This window comes from Argopecten irradians, chromosome 15 (assembly GCF_041381155.1).
Source record: "Argopecten irradians isolate NY chromosome 15, Ai_NY, whole genome shotgun sequence".
NCBI lineage: Eukaryota > Metazoa > Mollusca > Bivalvia > Pectinida > Pectinidae > Argopecten > Argopecten irradians.
Window position 1 is genome coordinate 28,913,991 of NC_091148.1, and position 27,696 is coordinate 28,941,686.

General features: G+C 36.8%; 3 protein-coding genes across 3 annotated transcripts; 1 reads left to right on the top strand and 2 right to left on the bottom strand.

Annotated features, from left to right (window-relative positions):
• Positions 1-1,806: 1,806 nt before the first annotated feature.
• Positions 1,807-2,571, bottom strand: LOC138308750 (golgin subfamily A member 6-like protein 24). Its single transcript, XM_069249773.1, has one exon. The coding sequence runs from the start codon at positions 2,569-2,571 to the stop codon at positions 1,807-1,809; it is 765 nt and encodes a 254-aa protein (XP_069105874.1).
• Positions 2,572-2,849: 278 nt separating this feature from the next.
• Positions 2,850-3,455, bottom strand: LOC138308752 (golgin subfamily A member 6-like protein 1). Its single transcript, XM_069249774.1, has one exon. It carries the CDS (start codon positions 3,453-3,455, stop codon positions 2,850-2,852), a length of 606 nt encoding a protein of 201 aa, XP_069105875.1.
• A 913-nt stretch (positions 3,456-4,368) lies between these two features.
• On the top strand, positions 4,369-24,309 carry LOC138308753 (uncharacterized). The gene is made up of 4 exons (XM_069249775.1): positions 4,369-4,384; positions 4,684-4,899; positions 15,804-16,040; positions 21,419-24,309. The coding sequence occupies exons 1-4, from the start codon at positions 4,369-4,371 to the stop codon at positions 21,634-21,636; spliced, it is 687 nt and encodes a 228-aa protein (XP_069105876.1). The 3' UTR covers positions 21,637-24,309.
• The last annotated feature ends 3,387 nt before the right edge of the window (positions 24,310-27,696 follow it).

The window sequence follows — 27,696 nt, forward strand, 5'->3', positions numbered from 1 at the left end:
GCACGCATTCTGTCTCCACACTGAGATATCTCCTGTTGACGCACGCATTCTTTCTCCACACTAGATATCTCCTGTTGACGCACGCATTCTCACACTAGATATCTCCTGTTGACGCACGCATTCTTTCTCCACACTAGATATCTCCTGTTGACGCACACATTTTTTCTCCACACTAAATATCTCCTGTTGACGCAAGCATTCTTTCTCCACACTAGATATCTCCTGTTGACGCACGAATTCTTTCTCCACACTATATATCTCCTGTTGACGCACGCATTCTTTCTCCACACTATATATCTCCTGTTGACGCACGCATTCTTTCTCTGCACATAGATATCTCCTGTTGACGCACGACATTCTTTCTCGCACACTTCTTTCTTAGATATCTCCTGTTGACGCACACGCATTCTTTCTCACACTAATATCTCCTTTACGCACGATCTTTCTCCACTATATATCTCCTGTTGACGCACGCATTCTTTCTCCACACTAGATATCTCCTGTTGACGCACGCATTCTTTCTCCACACTAGATATCTCCTGTTGACGCACGCATTCTTTCTCCACCTTAGATATCTCCTGTTGACGCACACATTCTTTCTCCACACTAGATATCTCCTGTTGACGCACGCATTCTTTCTCCACACCACAATATCTCCTGTTGACGCACGCATTCTTTCTCCACACTAGATATCTCCTGTTGACGCACGCATTCTTTCTCCACACAGATATCTCCTGTTGACGCACGCATTCTTTCTCCACCTTAGATATCTCCTGTTGACGCACGCATTCTTTCTCCACACTAGATATCTCTCCTGTTGACGCACGCATTCTTTCTCCACACTAGATATGAGCAGCATCTCCACCTGATATCTCCTGTTGACGCACGCATTCTTTCTCCACACTAGATATCTCCTGTTGACGCACACGCATTCTTTCTCCACACAAGATATCTCCTGTTGACGCACGCATTCTTCTCCACACTAGATATCTCTTTGACGCACGCATTCTTTCTCCACACTAGATATCTCCTGTTGACGCACGCATTCTTTCTCCACACTATATATCTCCTGTTGACGCACGCTTTCTTTCTCCACACTATATATCTCCTGTTGACGCACGCATTCTTTCTCCACACTAGATATCTCCTGTTACGCACGATTCTTTCTCCACATAGATATCTCCTGTTGACGCACGCATTCTTTCTCTACACTATATATCTCCTGTTGACGCACGCATTCTTTCTCCACACTAGATATCTCCTGTTGACGCACGCATTCTTTCTCCACACTAGATATCTCTGTGTTGACGCACGCATTCTTTCTCCACACTATATATCTCCTGTTGACGCAGCATTCTTTCTCCACATATATCTCCTGTTGACGCACGCATTCTTTCTCCACACTAGATATCTCCTGTTGACCCCCACGCATCCTTTCTTCACCCTAGGTTTCTCCTGTTGGCGCACACATTCTTTCTCTACACTAGGTATCTCCTGTTGACACAGGCATTCTTTCTCCACCCAAGATATCTCCTGTTGACACATGCATTCTTTCTCCACCCAAGCTATCTCCTGTTGACGCACGCATTCTTTCCCCACCTTAGATATCTCCTATTGACGCACGTATTCTTTCTCTACACTAGATATCTCCTGTTGAAGCACGTATTCTTTCTCCACACTAGATATTTCCTGTTGACGCACGCATTCTCTCTCCACACTAGATATCTCCTGTTGACGCACGCATTCTTTCTCCACCCAAGATATCTCCTGTTGACGCACGCATTCTTTCTCCACCTTAGATATCTCCTATTGACGCACACATTCTTTCTCCACACTAGATATCTCCTGTTGACGCACGCATTCTTTCTCCACACTAGATATCTCCTGTTGACGCACGCATTCTTTCTCCACACTAGATATCTCCTGTTGACGCACGCATTCTTTCTCCACACTAGATATCTCCTGTTGACGCACGCATTCTTTCTCCACACTAGATATCTCCTGTTGAAGCACGTATTCTTTCTCCACATTAGATATCTCCTGTTGACGCACGCATTCTTTCTCCACACTAGATATCTCCTGTTGACGCACGCATTCTTTCTCCACACTAGATATCTCCTGTTGACGCACGCATTCTTTCTCCACACTAGATATCTCCTGTTGACGCACGCATTCTTTCTCCACACTAGATATCTCCTGTTGACGCACGCATTCTTTCTCCACACTAGATATCTCCTGTTGACGCACGCATTCTTTCTCCACACTAGATATCTCCTGTTGACGCACGCATTCTTTCTCCACACTAGATATCTCTTGTTGACGCACGCATTCTTTCTCCACACTAGATATCTCCTGTTGACGCAAGCATTCTTTCTCCACACTAGATATCTCCTGTTGACACACGAATTCTTTCTCCACACTAGATATCTCCTGTTGACGCACGCATTCTTTCTCCACACTATATATCTCCTGTTGACACACGCATTCTTTCTCCACACTAGATATCTCCTGTTGACCCATTCGTATCCTTTCTTCATTCCCTAGGTTTCCGATTCCTGTTGGCGCACACATCTTTCTTTTTCTACACTAGGTATCTCCTGTTGACACACGCATTCTTTCTCCACCAGTAGACGCATTCTCCTGTATTCTGTTGACGCACGCAGATTCTCCTTTGACGCACGCATTCTTTCTCCACTCTAGATATCTCCTCTTGACGCACGTATTCTTTTTCTATACTGGATATCTCCTCTTAACGCACGCATTCTTTCTCTACACCAGATATCTCTTTATGACGCACGCTTTCTTTCTCCTTAGATATCTCCTTTTGACGCACGTATTCTTTCTCTACACTAGATATCTCCTGTTGACGCACGCATTCTTTCTCCACCTAGATATCTCCTATTGACGCACGTATTCTTTCTCACACTAGATATCTCCTGTTGACGCACGCATTCTTTCTCCACATTAGATATCTCCTGTTGACGCACGCATTCTTTCTCCACCTTAGATATCTCCTGTTGACGCACGCATTCTTTCTCCACACTAGATATCTCCTGTTGACGCACGCATTCTTTCTCCACACTAGATATCTCCTGTTGACGCACGCATTCTTTCTCCACACTAGATATCTCCTGTTGACGCACGCATTCTTTCTCCACACTAGATATCTCCTGTTGACGCACGCATTCTTTCTCCACACTAGATATCTCCTGTTGACGCACGCATTCTTTCTCCACACTAGATATCTCCTGTTGACGCACGTATTCTTTCTCCACCCAAGATATCTCCTGTTGACGCACGCATTCGTTCTCCACACTAGATATCTCCTGTTGACCCACGTATCCTTTCTTCACCCTAGGTTTCTCCTGTTGGCGCACACATTCTTTCTCTACACTAGGTATCTCCTGTTGACACACGCATTCTTTCTCCACCCAAGATATCTCCTGTTGACACATGCATTCTTTCTCCGCCCAAGCTATCTCCTGTTGACGCACGCATTCTTTCCCCACTCTAGATATCTCCTCTTGACGCACGCATTCTTTTTCTATACTGGATATCTCCTCTTGACGCACGCATTCTTTTTCTACATCAGATATCTCTTTATGACGCACGCATTCTTTCTCCACCTTAGATATCTCCTATTGACGCACGTATTCTTTCTCTACACTAGATATCTCCTGTTGACGCACGCATTCTTTCTCCACCTGAGATATCTCCTATTGACGCACGTATTCTTTCTCTACACTATATATCTCCTGTTGACGCACGCATTCTTTCTCTACACTATATATCTCGTGTAGACGCACGCCTTCTTTCTCTACACAAGATATCAATATATCTCCTGTTGACGCACGCATTTTCCTCTTCTCTAGGTAACTCCTGGTGACGCATGCAGTTTTCACAACTGTGGAGAGTTGGAGATATGTGTGCCACTGAGTAGAGGCGGTCACACTTGTGTCACAGACGGTACGTATGTTTTTGTCACCCTTTACCATTTCAAACCTAACGACTTCCAGGAAGCAAAAAAAGTTGATAATGCTGAGGATTCTTGATATACCTTAAATTAACAGAGGAAATATTTTTTAAATGAAATGGTCGAAAAGATTAAAAATGTATTCAACGTCTTCTCTCAGTTAAAACCCTAGATATTGTTTGCAGACCATTGCAAACTAAAACCAATCGGCCCTGATTTACCATTCTGGTATTTCTGCGTGTATCAAATATTTTATGTGGAATACGATATCTACGGTATTCAGTATTTTGTATGAATATGTAATGATGATATTTATGCATGTAATAATTATTTGTATGTAATTATGATCTTTCTGTGTGTATTAAGTATTGTGTAAGTGTGGTATTTCTGCCTACATGTATGAAGTAATTTGTATGTATTTAAGTCTGGTGATTCTGCGTGTTTGTATGAGGTGATTTGTATGTATTTAAGTCTGGTATTTCTGCGTGCATGTATGAAGTTATTTGTATGTATGTAAGTCTGGTATTTCTGGGTGCATGTATGAAGTAATTTGTATGTATGTAAGTCTGGTATTTCTGCGTTCATGTATGATGTAATGTGTATGTATGTAAGTCTGGTATTTCTGCTTACAAGTATGAAGTCATTTGTATGTATGCAAGTCTGGAATTTCTGTGTTTGAAGCATTTTAGTATATGATTCTGATGTTTCAGCGACCATCTTTACGTCGGATAACAGATACAATGGCATGCTTCCCCTTGTTGTCAATATAACGAGTAGTAACACGACGTACGAATGGTGTCTCCACACCTGTCTTCTGGAGGATTGCCCAGCGTTTTTCTTTGGGAATAGTCAATGTTACGTTCGACGTGAGCGAATTTCAGTGCACTTTCGCTATGTACCAGGAATGAGTTACTACGAACGCACTGGTATGTATTCCGTCTTTACATTTCCAAGAGTTAGCTGCACTTTACACACGGCATACATGGGAGGCCGTCCTTACATGACCCTGGCTGTTAAAGGCGTTAAAATGAGCAAACAAATAATTAACTGTATATTTATTGTGATATCATTGGTTTGCGATGAAACGAAATGGTTTCCAGACAAAACAACTTTTCGATGACGAGAGTCACTCAGAAAGTAATTATGTCATAATCGATAACTTCCGACAAAGGTTATAACTCGTTCGTTTACAAAGACCGATATGTTGTTTCTAGTTTCTTAAAGATGTTCACCGCTGACGAATGGTATTTTTTCACTATCAAAAACAGAAGCAGACGATTTAGTATTTTTCTTCAGTTACAAAAGTTACTTACTTTACACCATTACCACCGTTGAAAAGTTTGATCTTCTAATTTTTCTTCAAGTTAACAATATGAAAAATAATCAATTGCATCCCGAAAAACAAATCCGTGGCACTATATCCTATATGGAATGATGTACTGATTGCGCATGCACCAAAGGAAAGTAAATTAAATTTTTTTGGTGTTAATTATATATAAACGCATATATATGTGACATTTATATACACAATTAATATAAACACTAATTATTGATGAAATGACGAATATCATTTATGCTCTGTCGGCGGTGGAGCATCTTTAAATGAGACTTATCCCGTTACATAACCACGAAGCAAAATATGGCATAATACATTTCTATTGAAACGCATAAAGTATTGAAAAAATCCACCAAATTCGTTGCATTTTAATTTAAACCGTTGAAATTCCAAATCGTATAGCAATACTATTCAGCACGTACAATATGTACGCTGTACTCATACCCGAGCCAATGTCACATAAATTAAATGCAATGCAGAACCACCGAGGATTTGATGGAATTGTGTTGGTTTTTTACAGGAACATGCACATTATACAGTAATTACACTACTGTAAAAGCGATTTGAGTAGTTTGAGATAAAAATTGTTTTCACTTCAACTAGCAAGGATCTGGGTTCGGCATACAAGATGTCCAACCCCAATGAAATGGCGGACAGCGAGTGAGTTTGAATATTTCAAACACATTTCACCACAGTGGGCTTTTCTGACATATCACAATAAAACCAACTAATCTCACTTTCATAACAACTGGTTTGTTTCCGATACATGTGCAAATTGTAATATACCCTTAGACTGAATTGTCCTTTTAACGTCATCTAAAGAATACATATTCTAATTCCGGTTTGTTAATTTTACACTTGTCCTTGTTGAGCCTTACCTCCTCACAGCTCGCAAGTATTTTTTCCAGTTTTTCCACATCTTCCTTCTCATCGTTGGCCCATATGAGAATATCATCAACGATTGCTGTGCAGGGCTGCTTCTTAAACACTTAAGAAATAGTTCTCTGAAAATATTTCTGAAGCACTAGCGATTCCAAATGGTATGCGTTAGAACTTGTAGCGACTGTAAGGAGTGTTTAATGTTGTGAGCCAGGTACTCTGTTCAGTCAACTTAATCTGATAAAATCCAGATGCTGCGTCCAATCTACTGAAAACTTTTGCTGTGCCAACAGGGATTTTCCTGGGTGGCAATACTACTGGTGTGACTGTTGGGGCCACCTTGATTTCATATTCACCAGGCATGCAGCCAATACCGCTGAACAAATGCTTGTTTTTTTCTCAATAATCTTCCACTTTTGTTTCTCCAGATTTCACAGTGCCATCAGTCCTTTGGTTTACACTGGCAGAGTGCACACGTTTCACTAGGTTTAATGCTAGACACGTTTCGAGTCTCAACACAGGTGTGACGTCATATTCACAACTTGTTGATCAATTAAATGATACCTGTCATTGTAGAGAACACTGGTGGTCAATCTTCCAACCGTTGGTTCTTAAATGTCTTTTGCTGTGTTTTTGTCCACAATAACCACATAAGCCTACCTGTGTTTCTCGAGTGTTCATCATACCAGCCCTGTTTCTGTTTTGTGGCCTCCGGCGTACTTGCCGCGCATCTCTAGCTTTCCCGCCATTTTTGTTGCCATGCTTGGTAACGTGAACATCAGCATTGTCACCTTGAATTTCTTTCATTTGTGTTTCACTAGCTTCGTCAGCTCTACACATGTCATAGCCTTCGGAAGGGTCAGATCTTTGTCCCTAGGTAGTCGTGCCCTCACTGAAACACTACGAATCCCGCACCTTATTCTGTCCCTAATGAGTGAATCCTATAATGTACCGAATTCGCACGAGGCAGCTTTATGCCGAAGGTCCGTAATAAAATTGTCGATGTTTTCCCCTTCCGTTTGACTTCGTGTATTAAATCCATCTCTCTCATAAGTAATGTTTTACGAGGGTTACAGTATCCTCAAATTTCGTGAAAACATCACAAACCTTTGTCCTATCTGTACCTTCTTCCCACGTGAAGGTATTATAGACCTCAATGGCTGCCGGCCCTAACACGTGTAGCAGGGTCATGCCTTTGACACCATCTCCTTTTCCTCTACTCCGCTGGCTACGGTATAGATTTCATACTGTTGTCGAAATCTTCTCCAATTTTCCGACAGGCTTCCTTGCAAGCTTAATACAGTTGGAGGGTGTAGGCGTTCCATGTTTTACTTCTGACACCATATAAACATGATTAACTCATTTCAATTGCGGATTGAGACTAACTTTATTACCAACAGTACCTAGAGAGGTTACATACAAGGGGAATAACTCTCGCAGCCTTGCGGACTTATCCAATACTGTTACAATGTGTAGATACCAACTATTCAGCATTTTCACCACAGTCGTCATTTTCTTCGAAGCCGGATCCCGGCTAAATCGAGCAACCAGATCACACTTTTACTGCACTTCTAGTATTGCACATCAATTTTTGTATTTGCAGTGACATAAGAACTTTTTATGGTAAATTTTAAGCCATTAATTTTCTTCGGGATCCCCCTTGCCTTATTCCCACCTTCTGAATGCGGGCTACTAGCCACTTCATGCTCAAGACCAACAATGAGGACAGAGTAGTAATCAACACATGTACTTACAGCATCAGACATAGATAGCCAGCGTACCTGTGTGGGCTTTTTAAACCTTTTTACCTTTTTGCCCATCAAAGAAGTCAGTTCTTTGAGTTTATTATATCTAGGAGCTGAAAAATGATAAAAATTAAAGATAGCTATCAACATTTCATTCACAGATTTAAGAAAAGGGATGTCTTTCGCTGCCCAATAAGACACTAGAGATAGTCTATGTGCAGAACACCAAATATGAACTATTCGTGGATTTTTTCTCTGAAGTCTCACACCAACACCGCTGATCTTTCCAAACATCACTGAAGCACCGTCGCTGCCAAAACCACTTACTTCGCAATATCATAACCTATTTCTTGCAACCAGTTAACAATACAGTTATATACAGTTTCTGCTTTCCCATCTTGAATAGGTATGTTGGCTACAAACTCTATTTTGACTTTTCCTCCATGAACAATTTTGCAGAACATCACTAACTTTTTGTTAGTTGCTATGTCCAAGCTTTCATCAACCATTATGCCAATAAAGGGACTTTGAATGATTCGTGTTATTGTCAATTCTCTTAAAACATTTGCACTATACTCTTGCATTTTTTGAGCTGCTTGATGGTTAGACAAAATACACGACCTATTGGCCTCAGTCAGGACAGATGATTGATTTGATATCTGAAAAAAAACATGAAAACGTTATAATAACTACATTTACAAGGAAAATCTGCACATAATACAAACAAAATTTATGAAAACAACATCCGACAAATATTTTTTTTTTCTTACTTCTTTACATACCGGTAAATCAATTAGGCCAATATATTACCGGTTTGGTATATTTCGTTCAACCATATGTGTTGCCGTTCGAATCTGGGCTTCTAAGACTGGCATGAATTTTCCTTTTACGCAACTTGTTGCCGCTTCAAAATAACGTTGTTGTGTTACAATTTTCTTTGCAAGTGTATGATCGTCCGATCTCATATGCCTGACAAGAGCAGAACGCTGATAATTCTTGGAGCCTGATACAAACGCATTGTTTTTTAAAGTTTTTCGAGTGCTTGAGGCACGTTCACATGTAATACAGTGCATGCGATCATTCTCGTTTCGCAGCCAGTCAAAATCTTGCAACCATTTTTCTTTGAAGTTTTTCTGTAGTTTACTGTTACTTTCAGTATCCTTTTTGGGCTTTTTTGTTGTTGAACTTGAACAATTTTCTGTGTCACCAGATCGTTTTTGCTGTGACGGTCCAGCGACGAAAAAATCGGCAATACTTTTCTGTGCCATGCTGATACAGTGATGAAAGAAGAACGCTGATTGGTCAGCCAATCAGAAGCATCAAACCATTTTCTACTTTCACTTTTGATATCTAATTCGAGCTTTGTATTGACCGTTCCCGTTTGCGTATCGACGATCGGATAAAAGCAAAGGCTATTGACAGTACGTTTTTTAAACGCATGGATTTTTAAATTCTACGTTTTTATTTCAAACTGTACTTAAAAAACGCACTGTAGTACGTGAATGGGCATGCTGTTAATTCTTGTACATAAAAACAATATTTTAAAATCGCTGTTTTTAATCGTGACAACGCACAAAGAATGACGCTATTTTCGGAACTATATTTTGTGTTGCCTCGGTGACGAGAAGAATTGACTGGCGGCTACTCCATGTCTGTACATACATATACGATAACTGGCACGATGTTGCAAATTTGTATAATAATGTGATACGAAATATATACAATTTGATTTTTTCAACAGCGGGAATTTCAAATTGGTCAACTTAAATGTATTGACTGATAAAGAGTCCATACCGCGCAAATGAAGTGAACTGCGAAGCAGTGCATGTAATATTTGCACGAGATAAACTTTCTTCATCAATCAATACAAGTAACAAGTCGACAATCCATCTTTAATTGATAACAATTTAATGATGGAATTTCAAGATATTTTGCATTTATTATCAATAAAAAGGTACTCAACAATAAAAGGAAGAGCATTTTGAATAGCCATCTTCCGTGATCGTTCACACAACAATATCTAATTATCATCAGAGTAATTGAATCATAATTATCACCACAGTAATGAGATCAGGAATACCATTGGAGTATTGAGATCAGGATTATCATTAGAGTAATGAGATCTTATCAGGTTATCTTTGGAGTAATGAGATCAGGATTATCATTAGAGTAATGAGATCAGGATTATCATTAGAGTAATGAGATCAGGATTATCATTAGAGTAATGAGATCAGGATTATCATTAGAGTAATGAGATCAGGATGATCATTAGAGTAATGAGATCAGGATGATCATTAGAGTAATGAGATCAGATTCATTGAGTATGAGATCAGGATTATCATTAGAGTAATGAGATCAGGATTATCATTAGAGTAATGAGATCAGGATTATCATTAGAGTAATGAGATCAGGATTATCATTAGAGTAATGAGATCAGGATGATCATTAGAGTAATGAGATCAGGATTATCATTAGAGTAATGAGATCAGGATGATCATTAGAGTAATGAGATCAGGATTAGATCATTAGAGTAATGAGATCAGGATTGATCATTAGAGTAATGAGATCAGGATTATCATTAGAGTAATGAGATCAGGATTATCATTAGAGTAATGAGATCAGGATTATCATTAGAGTAATGAGATCAGGATTATCATTAGAGTAATGAGATCAGGATTATCATTAGAGTAATGAGATCAGGATTATCATTAGAGTAATGAGATCAGGATTATCATTAGAGTAATGAGATCAGGATTATCATTAGAGTAATGAGATCAGGATTATCATTAGAGTAATGAGATCAGGATTATCATTAGAGTAATGAGATAAGGATGTAATCCAATCAGGATTATCAACAGAGTAATGAGATCAGGATTACCATTGGAGTATTGAGATCAGGATTATCAATAGAGTAATGAGATCAGGATTATCATTAGAGTAATGAGATCAGGATTATCATTAGAGTAATGAGATCAGGATTATCATTAGAGTAATGAGATCAGGATTATCATTAGAGTAATGAGATCAGGATTATCATTAGAGTAATGAGATCAGGATTATCATTAGAGTAATGAGATCAGGATTATCATTAGAGTAATGAGATCAGGATTATCATTAGAGTAATGAGATCAGGATTATCATTAGAGTAATGAGATCAGGATTATCATTAGAGTAATGAGATCAGGATTATCATTAGAGTAATGAGATCAGGATGATCATTAGAGTAATGAGATCAGGATGATCATTAGAGTAATGAGATCAGGATTATCATTGGAGTAATGAGATCAGGATTATCATTAGAGTAATGAGATCAGGATTATCATTAGAGTAATGAGATCAGGATTATCATTAGAGTAATGAGATCAGGATTATCATTAGAGTAATGAGATCAGGATTATCATTAGAGTAATGAGATCAGGATTATCATTAGAGTAATGAGATCAGGATTATCATTAGAGTAATGAGATCAGGATTATCATTAGAGTAATGAGATCAGGATTATCATTAGAGTAATGAGATCAGGATTATCATTAGAGTAATGAGATCAGGATTATCATTAGAGTAATGAGATCAGGATTATCATTAGAGTAATGAGATCAGGATTATCATTATTAGAGTGAAGAGATATAATCAGTAGAGTAATGAGATCAGGATTATCATTAGAGTAATGAGATCAGGATTATCATTAGAGTAATGAGATCAGGATTATCATCATTAGAGTAATGAGATCAGGATTATCATTAGAGTAATGAGATCAGGATTATCATTAGAGTAATGAGATCAGGATATCATTAGAGTAATGAGATCAGGATTATCATTAGAGTAATGAGATCAGGATTATCATTAGAGTAATGAGATCAGGATTATCATTAGAGTAATGAGATCAGGATTATCATTAGAGTAATGAGATCAGGATTATCATTAGAGTAATGAGATCAGGATTATCATTAGAGTAATGAGATCAGGATTATCATTAGAGTAATGAGATCAGGATTATCATTAGAGTAATGAGATCAGGATTATCATTAGAGTAATGAGATCAGGATTATCATTAGAGTAATGAGATCAGGATTATCATTAGAGTAATGAGATCAGGATTATCATTAGAGTAATGAGATCAGGATTATCATTAGAGTAATGAGATCAGGATTATCATTAGAGTAATGAGATCAGGATTATCATTAGAGTAATGAGATCAGGATTATCATTAGAGTAATGAGATCAGGATTATCATTAGAGTAATGAGATCAGGATTATCATTAGAGTAATGAGATCAGGATTATCATTAGGGTAACAATCAGGATTATCATTAGAGAAATGAGATCAGGATGATCATTAGAGTAATGAGATCAGGATGATCATTAGAGTAATGAGATCAGGATTATCATTAGAGTAATGAGATCAGGATTATCATTAGAGTAATGAGATCAGGATTATCATTAGAGTAATGAGATCAGGATTATCATTAGAGTAATGAGATCAGGATTATCATTATTAGAGTGAAGAGATATAATCAGTAGAGTAATGAGATCAGGATTATCATTAGAGTAATGAGATCAGGATTATCATTAGAGTAATGAGATCAGGATTATCATTAGAGTAATGAGATCAGGATTATCATTAGAGTAATGAGATCAGGATTATCATTAGAGTAATGAGATCAGGATTATCATTAGAGTAATGAGATCAGGATTATCATTAGAGTAATGAGATCAGGATTATCATTAGAGTAATGAGATCAGGATTATCATTAGAGTAATGAGATCAGGATTATCATTAGAGTAATGAGATCAGGATTATCATTAGAGTAATGAGATCAGGATTATCATTAGAGTAATGAGATCAGGATTATCATTAGAGTAATGAGATCAGGATTATCATTAGAGTAATGAGATCAGGATTATCATTAGAGTAATGAGATCAGGATTATCATTATTAGAGTGAAGAGATATAATCAGTAGAGTAATGAGATCAGGATTATCATTAGAGTAATGAGATCAGGATTATCATTAGAGTAATGAGATCAGGATTATCATTAGAGTAATGAGATCAGGATTATCATTAGAGTAATGAGATCAGGATTATCATTAGAGTAATGAGATCAGGATTATCATTAGAGTAATGAGATCAGGATGATCATTAGAGTAATGAGATCAGGATTATCATTAGAGTAATGAGATCAGGATTATCATTAGAGTAATGAGATCAGGATTATCATTAGAGTAATGAGATCAGGATTATCATTAGAGTAATGAGATCAGGATTATCATTAGAGTAATGAGATCAGGATTATCATTAGAGTAATGAGATCAGGATTATCATTAGAGTAATGAGATCAGGATTAGACATGAGAGGATTAATTGAGTAATGAGATCAGGATTATCATTAGAGTAATGAGATCAGGATTATCATTAGAGTAATGAGATCAGGATTATCATTAGAGTAATGAGATCAGATTATCATTAGAGTAATGAGATCAGGATTATCATTAGAGTAATGAGATCAGGATTATCATTAGAGTAATGAGATCAGGATTATCATTAGAGTAATGAGATCAGGATTATCATTAGAGTAATGAGATCAGGATTATCATTAGAGTAATGAGATCAGGATTATCATTAGAGTAATGAGATCAGGATTATCATTAGAGTAATGAGATCAGGATTATCATTAGAGTAATGAGATCAGGATTATCATTAGAGTAATGAGATCAGGATGATCATTAGAGTAATGAGATCAGGATTATCATTAGAGTAATGAGATCAGGATTATCATTAGAGTAATGAGATCAGGATTATCATTAGAGTAATGAGATCAGGATGATCATTAGAGTAATGAGATCAGGATTATCATTAGAGTAATGAGATCAGGATTATCATTAGAGTAATGAGATCAGGATTATCATTAGGGTAATGAGATCAGGATTATCATTAGAGTAATGAGATCAGGATTATCATTAGAGTAATGAGATCAGGATTATCATTAGAGTAATGAGATCAGGATTATCATTAGAGTAATGAGATCAGGATTATCATTAGAGTAATGAGATCAGGATTATCATTAGAGTAATGAGATCAGGATTATCATTAGAGTAATGAGATCAGGATTATCATTAGAGTAATGAGATCAGGATTATCATTAGAGTAATGAGATCAGGATTATCATTAGAGTAATGAGATCAGGATTATCATTAGAGTAATGAGATCAGGATTATCATTAGAGTAATGAGATCAGGATTATCATTATTAGAGTGAAGAGATCAGGATTATCATTAGAGTAATGAGATCAGGATTATCATTAGAGTAATGAGATCAGGATTATCATTAGAGTAATGAGATCAGGATTATCATTAGAGTAATGAGATCAGGATTATCATTAGAGTAATGAGATCAGGATTATCATTAGAGTAATGAGATAAGGATGTAATCCAATCAGGATTATCAACAGAGTAATGAGATCAGGATTATCATTAGAGTAATGAGATCAGGATTATCATTAGAGTAATGAGATCAGGATTATCATTAGAGTAATGAGATCAGGATTATCATTAGAGTAATGAGATCAGGATTATCATTAGAGTAATGAGATCAGGATTATCATTAGAGTAATGAGATCAGGATTATCATTAGAGTAATGAGATCAGGATTATCATTAGAGTAATGAGATCAGGATTATCATTAGAGTAATGAGATCAGGATTATCATTAGAGTAATGAGATCAGGATTATCATTAGAGTAATGAGATCAGGATTATCATTAGAGAAATGAGATCAGGATTATCATTAGAGTAATGAGATATCAGGATTATCATTAGAGAGCAATGAGATCAGGATTATCATTAGAGTAATGAGATCAGGATGATCATTAGAGTAATGAGATCAGGATTATCATTAGAGTAATGAGATCAGGATTATCATTAGAGTAATGAGATCAGGATGATCATTAGAGTAATGAGATCAGATTATCATTAGGATGTAATGAGATCAGGATTATCATTAGAGTAATGAGATCAGGATTATCATTAGAGTAATGAGATCAGGATTATCATTAGAGTAATGAGATCAGGATTATCATTAGAGTAATGAGATAGGATTATCATTAGAGTAATGAGATTAGGATTATCATTAGAGTAATGAGATTCAGGATTATCATTAGAGTAATGAGATCAGGATTATCATTAGAGTAATGAGATCAGGATTATCATTAGAGTAATGAGATCAGGATTATCATTAGAGTAATGAGATCAGGATTATCATTAGAGTAATGAGATCAGGATTATCATTAGAGTAATGAGATCAGGAATTATCATTAGAGTAATGAGATCAGGATTATCATTAGAGTAATGAGATCAGGATTATCATTAGAGTAATGAGATCAGGATTATCATTAGAGTAATGAGATCAGGATTATCATTAGAGTAATGAGATCAGGATTATCATTAGAGTAATGAGATCAGGATTATCATTAGAGTAATGAGATCAGGATTACCATTAGAGTAATGAGATCAGGATTATCATTAGAGTAATGAGATCAGGATTATCATTAGAGTAATGAGATCAGGATTATCATTAGAGTAATGTGAATCCTAGCAAAATGATGATATCCTGATGAATATTGGGTCATTTATGAATTTGTATAAACAGAGATTATTTCACCTTGATCTGAGAATTATCGTTTAATCGTAGCCTAATCACTTTTGGAACAACCGGGCGATTTTCAAATGAAAGTGAAAAAAAACTAACGTTAAAAATGTTGATCAGATTCTTAAGAAATACATTTTTACCTACTTACTGAATTTAGTGTATAATTCATAGTATTACGGGAAAAGAAGGATAAAATTTGAGTATTAAAGCTTTGTTACACGTTTGCAGGAGCACTTGGTAATGTCGCTATAAGAGGAAATACTGAAGCCAGCTTTACCCCTTGTGACTCATGTAAAGAGGCCACCAGCGGGGCTCGACTGACGACCACCTACCCTCCGATAGACAGGGATCCCTGCTTCACTACACCGATCACCTCTGATAATCCATATATCCTAATCACATTGTGGCGTAAGGTGTTTGTGGCCGAGGTGGCTATATTGACTAGAGAGGACGGGCCACCAGAGAGTAAGTAATTTTTTTTATTGATTTATCAACGTCCTATTAATGTTAGGACGGCATTCAATATATACGGTGTGTTGATGTATGAAGTGTGTGTTGCGTGTTTTGGGAGACTGGTATATTCGTGTTACGTCATATGTTATGAATGCTATGAATCGTTGAAATCTTGTCCTTTATAAAATGCTATATTACTGAAGCATACCGCTAAAGTTTAATGATATGATCATAGACATCGGCCGGTATCCGCGGATTATTCGGAGTACACCGCTAACACGTTGGTCGAACTCCACTGAATAAATTTCGGGACTTTATATACCGTGTTATATATCAAAATAGATTCAGCGAATAGATTTAGTACGGCACATGACATTCATTATGACGTCATATATTTGGTCGCGTGCTCATTCCCGGGAGACTATACTTTGGTATAGTTCCCGTAGTCAGGTATAGTCTCCCGTAGTCAAGAAGGACAGGGAACTGTCGCAAAAAAGACAATGGCTGTTATCCAATCGCATTCCTAGTAATTATCACGTGACGTACTAAATGTATATATTGATAACCACTTCATAATCGTAAATAATCAACCATTAATCAATAAAACCAGCATTCGAACCGACCAAATTTCTGCAATTTTAATAACAAACTTGATGAATTATGGAATGATTCATAATGGATGATGAACAAATTATGTATGAAGAGACAACCTAACAATCTTTGTGACACATTATTATTTGGAACTTCCACAATCACATCCTTTATCTGGGGGCTACTGTATGGTTTGTGGCTGATCATGACGGAATTGACTGTAGGTAAACATTATTGAGGTTAGGTTTAACCTTGGTTGAAACATGTCGTGGCGATGGAACATGGCCAAGCCCTTAAGGCATTTGACCCTGTACCAAGTTTGAAGAAAATCGGTTAATATTCATTAGAGTTATTGTACGGAAGTGGCAGAAAATGGCTTTATTTTTATTAAATCAAAGGGTTGATCATAACTAATTAAGATCTGCCAAAAGTGGCGATCAAACTTGGCTAAGCCCTTAAGGCATTTAACTTTGTTACCAAGTTTTAACAATATTAGTTTTAACATTTGTTAGTTATTACACAGAAAATGCAGAAAAACTTAGTGATATTTGTAGTAAATTAAAGGGTCATAACTCTGATAAATAACACTCGCTGAAAGAGTTGATCGAACCTGGCCAGGCACTTATGGCATTCAACCTTGTTACCAAGTTTGAAGAAAATCGGTTAATATTTATTGTACAGAAGTGGCAGAAACTGACTTTTTTCATTTAAGCAAAGGGCCATAACTTCGCCACATAATGTCTGTTGAAAGTCATTATGGAATTTGCCGAGTCCTTAAGGCATTTAACCTTGTAACTAACTTTGAAGAAAATCGGTCTAAATTTTTTACACTTATTGCACGGAAATGGCAGAAATGACGTTTTTAGTAATTCAAAGGGCATAATAAGGTCCATCGACAGTCGCGATCGAACTTGGCCGAGCCCTTAAGGCATTTAATCTTGTCACCAAGTTTGAAGAAAATCGGTTTACATTTGTTACAGTTATTGCACGGAAACGAAGTGTTACAGATAGATAGACGGACGGACAGACACACAGACAGACGGACAAACCCAAATTCATATCCCCCGTTTCGGAGAAAGCGGGGATAAAGAGAGGCCAAGAGGGCCTGTATCGCTCACCTAGTTTGTAATGCCAAGTTATGTTTTGAATACAGGTTCATGGTTTCGTTTCTAAAGGAACTTAAATATTTACCTCTATTTCCTCTATCAGTCCCAGCCCCTCCTGCCCTCGGGGGGGGGGGGGGGGTTAGAGTCAAAATTTATACAAACTCTATTCCCCTTCCCCCAAGGATGATTCTGGTCAAATTTGGTCACAATCCATGCAGAACTGTATGACTAGTAGCGATTTAAAGGATTTACCTTTATTTTCCCAATGGGGCCCCCTCCTGCCCCCTTCGTCAATATTGTCATAAGCATCAGTATTATTGTAAAAATGAACCGTCAGTAGAATATGGTTATTTATAATCCAATATTATGATATATCAAATTTTAAGTTATACTGCATTTAAATTCACATAATAAAAGCCTTTCTGCGGCTGAACATATTAAAAATAACTGAAGATAAAAGTCAGCAATTTGCATTGTTCATTATTTGGCATCGTCGGTCCACAAGTAATTAGCCTGGCCCTGCAGATAGGGTGTTAGAATTACCCTTGCTGTCCCTATTGCATAATCATAAAAGGCGACTAAATTAAGGATAGTTTCTTTCCACTTGTTCCTAATTAACTTTCTTCTTCCTAACGTCTAACACCGTGGGTTACTTGATACGATCTGCGTCGTTTTTTAAGTCTCTTCGGAAGTTCCGAACAATCAGAATAAAACTTTCATGTGAAATGTAGAAATTCTGTAGGTTTTGTACATCAATCATTTTTATAATAAGTAATCTGACCACTTCTTGTCACGAACACGCTTCTACTTAAGTAATAGTTTATATCGAAACCTGATGACTTGGTCATGATTCCTATAGCTACAAGGCATATATACAAAACTATCTGACCTGTTGAATAACCGTCTATAACCGTCTGGACACTGCGACCTAATGTCTAAGGCTACATGTATAACTATACTAGACTAAGTGTATTCATTGATATCCATTATCTAAATTGATACATAAAGCTAAATCTTGACATTTCCATCTTATGGTACATTCGTGTCTATGTTATAAATTATAACAATTTAGCTATAAATTGATATAACATATTATAAAATTTTCTAAATCTTGACATTTCCCTTCTAAATTTGACTATTTCTCAGTATTACATTTTGAAGTTTGATGGTTTATGGCTTGATGTTGGTTGTTGGTTCACCGTCTGTGAGGTTCACGTAGTTATTGACTTATTGTGTTGATGAAAGACGAAGGACTCCAATGTTGTGTCGACGTTTTATTTTAGCTTATATGCCTTTACAATATACATGTATAGTTTATGCCGTACCTGGCATCTTGAATCCCAAGTGGGTCCGTACTCCCGAGGGAGCGGTGCAGACCTGAGACTCTCTAAGACTCCCTCTGCCTATCTCTGTCAGGCCTTTAAATACCTTATGTGAATATTTGCCTACGTGTAAATGTTTGTCAGAATAGATACGACACGGAATATACTTGTCAATTCAACATATTAAGGGTATTGCATATTACATGTATATGTCACAACTGACCAGACACGAACGTGTTATCGGACATATAAAACTGACAAATCTGTCATGTTATGGCATGGGGACATATACACGACGTATCATATATATTTCTGAAATATGTGCCTGAAGAATATTCACACTGGTCAGTCATATTATCAAATTATATATAGCCTACTTTAACTTAAATCTTTAAATTAAATTTCCATATCAAGGCATCGTTATACTGCACATGGCGTTTTGGGAGAAGCAAAATCAAGTTGTACTTTCCATGATGGAATGAATTGTAGATATTTCTTTATTCATTGATATTTGAAAAATATGTAAATAAAATAATAATCGTTAACCCACTATGATGAAACGAGAATATTAAGTGAGCAAATTAAAAAAATCAATTGTATTTATACTATAAATGGTCTCTCTGGTGGGTCCATGATTATATAATCTGTAACTAATTCTCGGATCCCTGTGGGCCGAAACACACCAAAGTCTATAAAAGTGGTAGTTTCTTCTCCTGCTTAGAGCTCAGCATAACGGGAGTGGGACGACTAGTTCTCCCGTTGTCAGTATAATGTGACCGGGTGGGGTGTGTTGCTGGGTGTCTTCGGTGGCATGCTCCAGTGATATAGCACTAAAAAGGTCATCAGTTCCACTATACAAGAAGACACAATACGAATATACCGCAAACACGCACCTCGAACACATACAAACAACACATCGCATACATGGGAGGCCGTCCTTACATGACCCTGTTGATAGGACGTTAATTAATGAAACAAACAAAAATTGTGGGATGCCGAACTAGGTCTGTAAATGAATACCACAGTTTTTATCATACAAGATCTTTTCCTTCCCTGGAGGCTTATTTCCTCTGAAATTAGTTGAAAATTCTTTTTCATTGCTCTTCCTAAAGATGTTTTACAAATGTAATTTTCTGAACAGAGCTCTCGTACGCAGGGTAAATGATGTCAAAAAAATCTTCGCAACTCTCTGGGCAATAACTCCATTTTAATAGTTATCGAACTGTGGGCTTAATTCACTAGCAAACAAAATTGATTAATCTAACAATGCATACAGTCATATAAAACCAAAATCGCTATCAACATACAGTCTTCTCGCTACAAGCCATACATTACCGTGTCCATGGGTGCTGTTTATAATCGGTGTTTATTCTGTTTTCTAAAATTCGAATTCGTTCTCTGAGAAGTACATTGAATTAAAGCATAATCAAACGGAGGAAAAAATGTGTAACTTTAAGTGAAAGATGATCTACGAGTTAATTATACAAACAATTTTCGAGACTACCGGCCACAGGGAGTACTACTGGCACTGATTTGATCTATTATAGGTAATTATAAGTGCCATTGCCGAATAATGATAAGTTGGTTTCAAAGATTAATGTATATATATTATATATTTTGTGACAGCCTTCGTAATCGTGAGAAAATATCGAAAACTTGACCTTGATCACATACTGTGTTTTACAAATAAACCTCTCGCTTCGGCGATCGCTACTTCCGGAATTTATACCCAAATTTTAACTATTTTTTCGGCATCGGAATACACCGGTCAAAAATTGCCACACATCATTTATATAAATGCTACTGTCTTTGTTGATAAAGAGGAGATACTAACGATGTTGACCGTAGTTTATCTTTGTTGACCGAAGGGAAAATACATTACGATGTTGACCGTAGTTTATCTTTGTTGATCGAAGGGAAAATACATTACGATGTTGACCATAGTTTATCTTTGTTGACCGAAGGGAAAATACATTACGATGTTGACCGTAGTTTATCTTTGTTGACCGAAGGGAAAATACATTACGATGTTGACCATAGTTTATCTTTGTTGACCGAAGGGAAAATACATTACGATGTTGACCGTAGTTTATCTTTGTTGACCGAAGGGAAAATACATTACGATGTTGACCGTAGTTTGTCTTTGTTGACCGAAGGGAAAATACATTACGATGTTGACCATAGTTTATCTTTGTTGACCGAAGGGAAAATACATTACGATGTTGACCGTAATTTATTTTTATTAACCGAGGGAATATTATTTACACAGTTTGTTATTAATACGGAAAACATATGTATTTATAACCCCGTTGTTTGTGTAATAAACACGAGTTACAGTACATTATAACTACGACTTTGTTATCTTTTACAGGTGGAGACCAATTTTTTGGCATCATTATTGTGTATGTACAAGATGATGCCGGCGAATGGAAACTTTGTACATCATTATCTGGGTCAGGCGGATTCGGCAAAATGTTTAACCAGAAGTGTAGAGCCCCCTTGATAGCAGGCCAAGTGGTTAAAGTATATAAATATCATTTGGACTGCTTACTGTCTCTTTGTGAGGTAGAGATATACGGATATATCTGATACTTCCAGATAACCTTTATAGACAAACAGTGCTATTCACAATTGATGGACAAGCTTGGGCCTCGCTGTCCGAGTGGTTAACATATAACCACAAGCCCTCCACCTGTAGGATGCGAATTTGAATCCCATGTGGGAAGCAGTGTTATTTACTTTAAGTATTTGAGGAACAAGCAGTGCTATTAACTTTAAACGTTTGTAGATATTAAGGGATTAACTATTGAAGGCCATGAATATAAGCTCATGCAATTTGCTGATGATACCAGCCTCACTCTTGATGGAACAGAAAATTCTCTTAGATGTAATTTAAACCTTTTAGATCAGTTCGCTAAGTTTTCTGGTTTGAAACCAAATATTAAAAAAAACGCAAGCCATTTGGATTGGCTCAGAGACAAAAAGTAAAAAGAAAATATGCATAGAACGTGTTAACTTACAGTGGATTAATGACATATTTGTCGTTTTGGGTATCAAATTTAGTACTGAGCTTATAAATATGCCTGATGTGAACTTCAAAGAGAAAATACTTGAAATTGAACGTCTCCTAGCTCAATGGTCCAAACGAAAATTGACCGTTATTGGTAGAATAACAGTTGTCAAATCACTAGCTGTCTTTGAGATTGTACATTTGATCTTAAGCATTCCCAGCCCATCAGACATATTGATTAAAAAACTAAACAAAATCATCTACTCGTACATATAGAATGGGTCTATTGACAGAATAGCCAGAACTACTTTATCCCAGTCTTATGACATGGGAGGTCTAAAAATGATGAACTTAGAATAGTTTTGCAAGTCATTGAAACTCACATGGATTAAAAGGCTGTGTCTATCCGAATCCATATGGCGTCATTTGATTTTAAGAAATATACCGCATCCAAATTTAGGATTAGCAGGGGCTGGCAATGAATATTTTCAACTGTGCTCTAATAAGATATCCAATCCCTTTTGGAAAGAAGTTTTTAAAACTTTAAACATATTTTGTACTAAAATACCTTTGAATGACACTGTAAATTTTAATGAACATTTGTGGTATAACTCGTTGATAAAGGTTGGTAATAGTAGCATTTTATAAAAAAATGGACACAACATGGAGTTTATAGTATTCATGATTTTTTTTATTGTAGTACTGGTAAATTGTATACATATGAAAGATTCTGTGAAGACAACTTTTTTCATCCACCTTTTACAACTTTTAAGGGAATTAAAATGGCAGTTTTAAAAAGTTGGCCTAATTTAGGGAACCTACCTCTGCCTACAGTGCTTTCAGAATGGCTCATTTCTCATGCTCTAGAAATAATATTCCAAGATATTAAGGGATGTAGGAATATATACAATGTATTTGTAACTAGCCCGGCTAGAAAACCTACAGCTGTTCTGAAATGGAACACAATAGTACATGAAAAAAGTGAAGATTGGTGGAAAAGTATATTTGTATTACCTATGAAGGTAACCAAAGATACTAGCCTCCGGTGGTTTTAATATAGATAAGTTCACAGAGTCATACCCACAAACCACTTTTTACACAGGATTCCTAGAGCAGACTCTCCACTCTGTGGTTTCTGTGGTGCTCATAATGAAACATACAAACACTTATTCTCTGAATGTAATATTGTTAGCAAATTCTTAGAGGAAGTAAAGGAGTGGTTAACACCTTATTTTGTGGAAGATTTGGACTTTGAAAACCTTATATTTGGAAATATAAGGACAAACTCATATTCTAATATTATAATCCTTTTGCTAAAAAGATATATCTATACCTCAAAGTTCAAAAGCAGATATTTAAGTTTGAAAATGTTTAAAGAGGTAATTTTACAATACTATAAATCTGAAAAACTTAATTTTATCAATGAGCAAAGATTTTTAGATAGATGGGGTTCCATTCCAGCTATAGTTATGAGTAATCTCCCAGATGACAGTTCATAAATGATCCATAGTCTTCATTTTATATGCATGTATATATTGTATATATATATACAGGTATTATATGAATATCTAAAAGGAAAACTAAGGCATCATCTTGGTACTAATGTTTATTTCGCAACATATGTATATATTCATTTCTGACACCGCAAATGTGAAAGTTTGTATTGTCATGTTCATCTAGTCATATTTTATGTTTAGTGAAACATGTACAGTAGCCAATTGGAGTGGTAACTTACTCACCATGTGTATTCAATTTCAAAATGACAACTCATTATCTACACATTTTTGACATCACAAATGTTTGTAAATATAAGCCTCCATATAAATATATGAACATATATATACATACCCACGTGCACCTTGAGTTCGGGTTTCAAAATTAAACAATATTTATCTGTACATTTTTGGTGTCAAAATTGCTTATTTGCTTCTAGTTTTATGATTGGCTTAATCTTGTAATGTGGTATCTTCATCAAAAGGTGGTATAGTGATAAATGACAACATACCATGTATTCATAATTTAGAATAATACACCTTTTATAATTACATGCTTTTTAATACCACAGATGTTTCAAGCATCCATAGTAAAGATTGTCTTGTCATCTACATCATATCTTTAGTGAGTCAGTGTGCACTTTAAGTGGTAACACTAAATCATGCAACTATGAAATGATAAATTGTGTATTGTCTTTTATGTTTGTAATGTCATGTTTTGATAAAAATCAATAAATGTAAATGATAAAAAACTTTAAACGTTTGTTGGACAAGCAGTGTTATCTTCTTCAAACATTTGATGGACAGTATTATTTACTTAAAACGTTTGATGGACAAACAGTGCTATTTACTGTAAAGATTTGATGGAGAAGCAGTGCTATTTACTCAAAACGTCTGATGGACAAGCAATGGTACTTACTTAAAACGTTTAATGGTCAAATAGTGTTATTTACTTTAAACGTTTGTAGACAAACAGTGTTATTTACCTAAATCGTTTGATGGCAAACAGTGTTATTAACTTAAAACGTTTGATGGACAAACAGTGTTATTTATACGATTTGATGGACATGCAGTGCTATTTACATAAAACGTTTGATGGACAAAAAGTGGTACTTACTTAACACGTTTGATGAACAATGTTATTTACTTCTAACGTTTGATGGACATACAGTGTTATTAACATAAAACATTTGAGGATATACAGTGTTATTAACTTAAAACGTTTGATTGGCAAACAGTCTTATTAGCTCACCTGGTCCGAAGGACCGAGGTGAGCTTATGGGATACATCAGCGTTCGGCGTGTCATGCGTCAACAATCGACTTCTTCTCCATAACCGCTGGTCGGATTTCAACACAATTTGACTGGTAGCATCCTTATGGGCTACTAACTGAAAATTGTACAAATGATAGGGCTAACCTCCCAGGGGCCTGAGTGGCGGGGCCAAAATGGGGTCAATTTTGCTATTTCCATATAAACGACTTCTTCTCTGAAACCAAGCAATGGATAGCAACCATAATGAAATGGTAGCATCCTTAGAGGGTGGGGATTCAAAATTGTACAAATGATTGGGTTGACCCCCGGGGACCTGAGGGGCGGGGTGGGTCAAAAGGGGTCAATATGGCTTTTTCCATATAAACGACTTTTTCTCTGCAACTAAGCATGGGATAGCACCCATAATGCAAATGTAACATCCATGTAGGGTTGGGATTCAAAACTGTACAAATGATGGGGCTGACCCCCGGGGGCTTGAAGGGCGGGGTCAAAAGGGGTCAATTTGGCTATTTCCATATAAATGACTTCTTCTCTGCAACTAAGCATGACATAGCACCCATAATGCAATGGCAGCATCCTTATAGGGTGGTAATTCAAAACTGTACAAATGATGGGTCTAACACCCGGGGGCCTGAGAAGCGGGGTCAAAAGGGGTCAATTTGGCTATTTCCATATAAACGACTTCTTCTCTGCAACTAAGCATGACATAGCACCCATTATGCAATGGTAGCATCCTTATAGGGTGGGGATTCAAAACTGTACAAATGATGGGAGCTTACCCCCGGGGGCCTGAGAAGCGGGGTCAAAAGGGGTCAATTTAGCCGTTTCCATATAAACAACTTCATCTCTGCAACTGAGCATGGAAGAGCATTCATAATGCAATGGTAGCATCCTTATAGGGTGGGGATTCAAAATTGTGCAAATGCTAGAGCTGACCTCCCGTGGGCCTGAAGGTTGGGGTCAAAAGTGGTCAATTTGACTATTTCCATTTAAACGACATCTTCTCTGCAATAAAACATGGGATAACGCTAATAATACAAGGGTAAAATCCTTATAGGGTTTGGATTCAAAATTTTGCAAATGATGGGGCTTACCCCCGGGGGCCTGAAGGGTGGGGTCATAAGGGGTCAATTTAGCCGTTTCCATGTAAACGACTTCATCTTTGCAACTGAGCATGGAAGAGCATTCATAATGCAATGGTAGCATTCTTATAGGTTGGGGATTTGAAATTGTACAAATGATAGGGATGACCCCAGAGGCCTTAGACGGCAATAGAACCGGGGTCAAAATGGTCAATATGGTTTGTTTTTTGTTTGTCAGTCGTCCCACTCCCCTTATGCCGAGCGCTAAGCAGGAGAAGAAACTATCACTTTTAAAGATAGGATTCTAATTTAGTCGCCTTTACGATCATGCAGTAGGGGCAGCAGGTACAATTCTTATGCCCTACCTGCAGCAAACTTAATTGCAGAAAACAAAATCACTGAAAACAGCTATGTACTCAGAGGATTATTTTTACAAGATTTTTGTTAATGTCATCGCGAAATACCTCACCACTGAAAAATGTTTAGAACTATTAACAGATACTGATACATTGGAGGATTTCCTACTGGAAAAGGCAAGATTTAATTTCGAACATTCTCCAAATTAAACCACTATTTTAAAACTTGCGACTAAAATCTTATCAGACCTTGTATTATTGTCAATCTGGTTAAAATTAGACTTGTAAATCTGCTCACTACGATACGCTCCAATACAAGATCTAACAACTTCCCGTTCAGGGTCACCTCAGCATGACCCCAATGGGGAGCCAATCAGCTCATCGTCCATTGAATCTTTGCATTTATGTGACTTTATCGCACGAAAGAATATAGGATTCATTTCAGAGGCAGTGGGACTTAGGGATGCTGAACTATTTATAAGACCGGACTTAAAAGTTATATGTTTAGCTCTTTTTCTAAGAAGACACAAGAACATACCTCAGTCTCCCAAAATACGGACCTTGCACTTAATACACACTACACACCACATACATGGGAGACCGTCCTTACATGACCCTAGCTGTTAATGAAATGTTAATTAATCAAACAAACAAAAGTCACTCCAATCCTAACCAAACCAATATATCGACAAAGCAGTACGAGCATTACTTATAACTATGTGTAAGTTTTGTATAGATATGGCCTTTTACAAAACTTGTGAGTTGTATAACCTTAAGGTCCCATGTTTCCTTTGGAGAAGAAGGTCATATTTAAAAAAAAATACATTGTAAATGGAAAACAAGAGATCCCAGAGGGACCTTGGCGCCCACCAAAGAATTATCTTTGTCTGACAATGGAAAGAGGGATCTTTTCTCCGCTTTCCAATTTTTTTCAAACATACTTCATAAAATTATAAAATTTGAGACAGATCGCTTCAGTACTTTCTGAGAAATAGTGGTAACAATCTTTAACGATGAAATCCAAGATGGCCGCTGATTGGCTGTCTTGTTGACCGATCAGTCCCAAAATGCATTATGCACAGCTAGGGCACAAGGGGAACTTACTTATGGGATTTGAGAGAGATTCCTTCAGCAATTTCTCAGAAATAGCAGTAATTTTCAAAATCCAAGATGGCGGCCGGTCGGCAATCTTGTTGACTAATCATTTAAAAAATACAATATGCACAATTAGGCCATAGGGAAACATACATAAGACATTTGCAAAGACATTTGCAACAGATCCCACCAGTGCTTTTTGAGATAGCGGTAGTAAACTTATCTAAATCCAAGATAGCGAGCTGGCGGCCATATTGTTGACCGATCAGTCCCAAAAATGCAATATGCACTACAAGGGTCCTACAGGAACCTGCAGGTGAAATTTGAGACAGATTCCTT